Here is a 5,940-nt window from a genome sequence, read left to right on the forward strand (position 1 = left end):
CTGCATGCTGGATCTCAGAATGATGCACATGCACTGATCTTGCCCTCTGGATTGAAGTCAGCCTCACCACCCACCTTGGGATGCATCCCAACTGTCCCAGCCTTCTTCAGCTGTGTTTTTATCTTTTCCTGTTTCACAGTGACTGCAGAGATCCTTTTTTACTGCCTGGTGTTTCTCCAGTAGCTCACCAAGGCTGTAACATCTGTCTTGTTTCATCCATCCTTGTCCCCTTCCAGTGGGGAGGGCTTTGTGTGCAGTTTCTGTTTTGGCAGGATTTTCAGGTTTGTTTTTTTCTTTTTTAAAGCCAGCAGCAGAAACATTTCCCTCCCTCCAGCTCCTGTGTTTAAATTAGGAAAGAGCAGATTGCTGGTGGCTGAGGAGAATGGGAAAGATTGATGRGCTTTCTGCGATCCCATGGGTGTTCCCTGGCAGGCTCCTGGGAAACTGCTGAGTCCTGCACGGATAAACCTCACCCTCATGATAACATTTCTGTTTTGCCTGAGGAGCCAGGAGTGCCACCATCATTGTCATCCAGGAGCATTAGAAGATCAAACAGATACGCCCTTGAATGCCTTAAAAATAAGGAACAAAACCTCCAACTTCTCTGCACCATCTCCGAGTGGTTTGAGCTTTTGCTTGGACATTTTGACAGGATAAGAGGAAAAAAGCCTCAAGTTCTGCCAGAGGAGYTTCAGGCTGGACATCAAGAGGAATTTCTTGATAGAAAGGGTTGTTAAGCATTGGCAGGGGCTGCCCAGGGAGGTGGTGGAGTTCCCATACCTGGAGGTGTCCAAGAAATTACTGGCTGTGGCACTAAGTGCTCTGGTCTGGTGACGCGGTGTATTTGGTCAGTCAGAGTTTGGATTCGACAATCTTGRAGACCTTTTCCAGCCMTAATGATTYTACARTTCCCTCCCCARTCCCATCCTGGTGGCTGGTCCGTGCCCTCTGTGTCTGTTCCTGACTGCCAGAGCTGCCCCTGTGCTCTCCATTCCGTCCTCACTCCAGTCCTGTAGCTGTGATGCTTTTCCTGGCACCCTTCCCAAGTTCTCTTGCTGCCAAGTCAGACTCAGTACAAGCGTCTTGTATTCCCTTTCAAATCCTTTCCTATCGTGGCAAATAAACCCACTGTCCTCCACACACACACACACACACACTCCTGATATTATCCTTGACAGCTCTTCACTTCTGGCACTCAGCTGCTGCTTAATCATATGGTTTCTTTCTCTGAGTCACCTCATGTGCTCTTGCAGCCAAGAGCTTGACTTTGATTTGGCAATGTCACGGCGGGGGCACATCYCTCGGGATCCCACTGCTGCCCCGCATGTCCACTGGCACCAGCGCGTTCCTCTTCGCTCGGCTCTGAGCCAGCATTGGTGCCTTTGGAGAGCAGAGCCATCCCCTCCCCTCTGCCTCCCCCCACACACCACCAGCACCCTGCTCCGGCCCGCTTTCCCTGATTTTATCATTCCCTGCTGCTTTGCAGAGTTTCTGGTCTTTGCACAGAGCGACCTGCCTGACCTTGACTCCCAGGTAGCCCTGGCGCTCAGATCCCTTCTCCAAACATCCTTCCACAGAGGCCCCTCTACCCCCACGCTCTCGTCCTTGTGACATTTGCAAAGAGGGGGCAAGCGGAGCAAACCAAACAAACCCAGCAAATATCGCTGGAAAAGGGGTACTAACACCATGTGCACGGAGAATCGGGAATAACCTCCTGCCTTCCGAGCACTGTCCTTCCCCTGACCCCTCCTGCCTCACGTCTGCTCCRCACTACGGGCCCGGCACGGGACCCCCCGCTCCTCYCCAAATCCCCCGTGTATCTACGGARCGATAACCGAGCTCTGCTCCTCCCTAGGAAAACAACCGGAGCTTCCCAGAGGATCTGTTTGCAGACAACACTGCAAAACCGCTTCCCCCGCGCCGCTCTTTGTACTGAGCAAATAACAGGGCAGCCTAAAGCGAGAGGGCTGGGATAAAATTTGGATTTCTCATTGTCCAGGGAATGCCGCAGGTGTGGACACACCTATTCACCCTCCCAGCGCCCCGGCCGGTCCCGCTTTGTTCGAAGAGGGTGTTGSTGTTAATTGCCTTTTTCCCCAGCTGCCCACTGGCACGGACTTTGCTCCTCCGGGCTGGGATTTCTAAGCAGCAGGAGGCTTTCCACGTGTGTTTGAGAAGGTACAAAGCCTGMCGGAAAACAATGGAAATAGCTGCCTTATGACTGCTGCGTGTCACGCACTCGGTTCTTGCCGTTCGTTTGTCCTTGGAGCTGCTCGCGCCGCCTGGAACCTGATCCCGAGCGGTGTCGGGCGCTGGGGCTGGCACGAACACGGCACCGTGCCCTGGGGACAGCCACGGCCTGGCCGGWGCTGGAGGCCTCGGGCAGGGGCTCACGGACCCCTCGGTCCACCGCAGCCACCGCGGATGTGTGAGCGGGCTGTGGGTTCCGTGAGCAGTGGGGGTTTGTGGGGGCTTCCTGCTGGGAGGAAACAGCTGCTGCAGAGCTGAGCGTGGTGGGAGCAGCTTCTCCCGTGCTCTGCTTCCCGCAGCATCCAGCGTGGGAGCATCCCGGCTGGATCAGCATGGCCCTGCCTCATTCTCCACACCTCCAGGACAGGATCTCCCCAGATCCCCCCCGGACAGGCTCCCTTTGTCCAAGCTCCCCTCAGACCCCAAGGGCAGGATCTCCTGTATTTCCCCCACYATAGTCTCCCATCAGCTCTCCAGGACTGGATCTTCTCATTCCCAGGTTCCCCTTTGTCCGAGCTCCCTTCAGCTCCCCAGCACAGGATCGCCTCTATTTCCCTCAGGAGCGGATCCCCTCAGAACCCTCTGGGACAAGCCAAAACATGGGATCCCCAGGAGTGGATCCTCTCAGAACCCTCTGGGACAAACCAAAACATGGGATCCCCCAGGAGTGGATCTCCTCAGAACCCTCTAGGGCAAGCTCCCCTCAGCCGCCCCCAAACATGGGATCCCCAGGAGTGGATCTCCTCAGAACCCTCTGGGACAAGCTCCCCCCGGTCCCCTCTCCCCAAACATGGGATCCCCAGGAATGGATCTCCTCAGAACCTCTGGAGTAAGCTCCCCTCAGCCGCTCCCCAAACACGGAATCCCCCAGGAGTGGATCTCCTCAGAACCCTCTGGGACAAGCTCCCCCCGGTCCCCTCTCCCCAAACACGGGATCCCCAGGAGTGGATCCCTTCAGATCTCTCCAGCCAAGGCCCCCCCTCAGCGGGCACAGGCGGGGGCCGGGATGCAGCAGCCTCGGTTCCCCCGTCCCTGCCTGCCCGCTGCGTGCTGCCGCCCGCCTTCCCCCCGCCCTGCCCGCGCTCCCCCCGCTCGCCGCCCGCGGTGATCCGCGCTGAGCTCACGGCCGCGCCTCACGACACCCTGGCCCGGCACGTCAGCCCCGCCATCGCGTGAGAGCCGCCGCCCCCCCGCCCGCCGCCATCACGCACGGCGGGAACAGCTGCCGGCACGGCGCGGCCAGAGCCCGCTGCCAGACCCCGCTCCCAGCCAAGGCGGGCCCTCGCCAGCTCCTATTAATGCAGATCTTAATTAATGACCCCCGCGGGGGGCGAGCCGCCCTTCACACGCAACACGGCCCCCCCTTCACCCGCGCCCGCCGTGGAACACGAAGAGGTTAAAACAGAGGCGGGGGGGAGCGGGGCGTGAGGCGGCTRCCAAGGCGGGATTAGCGCGGCTCGGAGCTCGGCACGCAACGCGGGACGGGGCACGGCGGCCACACGCGAGGGACCCGCGGTGACACGCGTGGCAGCGCCGTGCAAAGCCGGGGAGGCGATGGAGGGCACCGGGCGCCCGAACGGGCGCACGGTGCCCTCCATCGACCTTCCCGGCTTTGCCTCTCTGTTGAGACAGCACCTACGCACCCAATTTCCATTTTTTAGCCCCCGTAAAACAAACTATTTTCTATAATCCAACCYCCTATTAATGCAATTTGCTTATTTCCCTCCAAGAATATTTTCCTGTCCCCCCTCAAACTCACTATCTTCAATTCAACTCCCTACTAGATGCAATTTTCTCCTTTTTTCCCAGTAAACTTCACTTTTCAATCCCCCTACTCAAGCAATTTTTCCTTTTTCACGTAAGTCACTATTTTCTTCAATCCAGCCTCTCTACTCCTGCAATTTTCTTTCATTTTCCCCTAAAATTCACTATTTTCTTCAGCCCGTTACCGATGCAATTTTCTTTTTTTTTCCAATAAAGCTTTCTTTTCTATACCCTAAAATTCACTGCTTTCTTCAATCCAATTCCCCTTTTCCCCTCCKTCTTCCGCTCCCAACCTTACTGAATGTTTTGCCCCAGAGACGAATTGTGCACAATTTAAATTAAGGTCACTTTGTTTTTTGCCATGACCTGTTCCCAATTGTATGTGTGTGTCCCTAAATTATGGTTTTGGGGAGGTGCATCATTTTGTATAAGGCTGTCRGGAATTGTTTTGGGGATATAGGAATTGATTTGGACAGATGGTCCCTGCCATGCGACAGAGCAGAGTCCCAGCAGCGACGCGGTTTTGGAGGAAACAGAACCAACGCTGGAAAGAAGGGCAGAATGTGGAATTAATCCCGCTGGAACTCCCAAATCCCGCTCCCATCCGTCCCTGATTTATTTATTTTCGTGGCTGTGTGTGCGCTCCAGTGGCTCTCACCGGGAGCTGGCGGCGTGCGGACGGTTCATCCCGAGGTTGAGCTCGTGCCTCGGGTGTGACACGCACATGACCCGGGTGACAGGGCCRCATTTGGGGTGGCAGGGACTAATTGGGGGTGTCAGGGATGCCTTTGGGTTGTCAGAGCCGAATTTGGGCTGGTAGGGCTGAATTATGGGTGTCAGATTCGGGTTTGAGGTGCCAGGAGGGGTGTCAGGGTTAAATTTGGACTGTCGGGGCTGTCTTGGGGCGCAGGGGTGGTTTTGAGATGTCAGTGTCGAATTTGGGGTATCAGGGATGGTTTTGGAATGTCAGGGCCACATTCGGGACATGACGGGTGGCTTTGGGGGTGCAGAGCCAAATCTGGAGTGGCACGGGTGAGTTTGGGCTGCTGGGGCCATCTTTGGGGTGTCAGGGCCGAATTAGAGATGTCAGGGTTTGGCTTTGGGGTGCCGAGGCCGGATTTGGAATGTCGGGGCTGGCGTTGCGGTGTCAGGAGTGGCTTTGGGAAGGCAGGGGGTTTTGGCATTGCAGGGCTGACTCTGGGGTGTTATGGGTGGTGTTTTGGGTGAATTAATCCCGGATCCCCGCAGCCAGGCCGGGTCCCGCTCCCCCCTCCCCTCAGCTCAGCCCCGCTGCGCACGCGCCGTTGCCGCGGTTACGGCGGACGCCACAGACACAAAATGGCGGCGGCCGCCGGGCCCCCCGCGCCCCTCGCGGGTCCGCCCTCCCGGGACCCCGGCGGGCCTTGACCCCCGAACCCCGGCCGGCCCTGACCCCCGAACCCCGGCGGGCCCTGACCCCCGAGCCCCGGCCGGCCCTGACCCCCGAACCCCGGCGGGCCCTGACCCCCCGAACCCCGGCCGGCCCTGACCCCCGAACCCCGGCGGGCCGTGATCCCCCGAACCCCGGCCGGCCCTGACCCCCCGAACCCCGGCCGCTCCCGGAGCCCTCCGCGGAGCCTTCCGGGGGCCATGGAGCGGCACGGCCCTGTCCACGCGCTGCCCGAAGGAATCCGCAAGGTATGAGCTGTGGGGATACCAAACCGCAGCATTCAGAGAGCAGTTCAGGGATGTTGCACAGGCCTGTGAGCACCGATACATTATCTGTACATTTTGGACCTGGGTTAGGTTGGGTGTTGGGTTTCCTCTTTTTGCAGTGAAATTACAATTATTCTATAGGAACCCTGCAGAAGAACACCCGAGTCTGTGCCGGTGTTGTCACTGCAGGTGAGTCCCAGGGAACACCTCGCCCTGTGCCGGTGTTGTCAC

The 5,940-nt window shown here is 58.0% G+C and overlaps 1 protein-coding gene across 2 annotated transcripts in view; it reads left to right on the forward strand.

Annotated features, from left to right (window-relative positions):
- Window positions 1–5,342: 5,342 nt before the first annotated feature.
- LEKR1 (leucine, glutamate and lysine rich 1) overlaps window positions 5,343–5,940 on the forward strand; it is a 26,870-nt gene continuing 26,272 nt past the window's right edge. The window contains exons 1-2 of one of the 2 annotated variants that reach the window (XM_057387307.1): window positions 5,343–5,691; window positions 5,851–5,898. In XM_057387307.1, the coding sequence (XP_057243290.1) occupies window positions 5,644–5,691; window positions 5,851–5,898 (96 nt within the window). In that variant the 5' untranslated portion in view covers window positions 5,343–5,643. The remainder of the gene's footprint in view (window positions 5,692–5,850; window positions 5,899–5,940) is intronic. The other variant, XM_057387308.1, reaches the window with a different exon arrangement.

This window comes from Malurus melanocephalus, unplaced genomic scaffold (assembly GCF_030028575.1).
Source record: "Malurus melanocephalus ecotype Western Australia unplaced genomic scaffold, MMel_1.1 scaffold_1181, whole genome shotgun sequence".
Taxonomy (NCBI): domain Eukaryota; kingdom Metazoa; phylum Chordata; class Aves; order Passeriformes; family Maluridae; genus Malurus; species Malurus melanocephalus.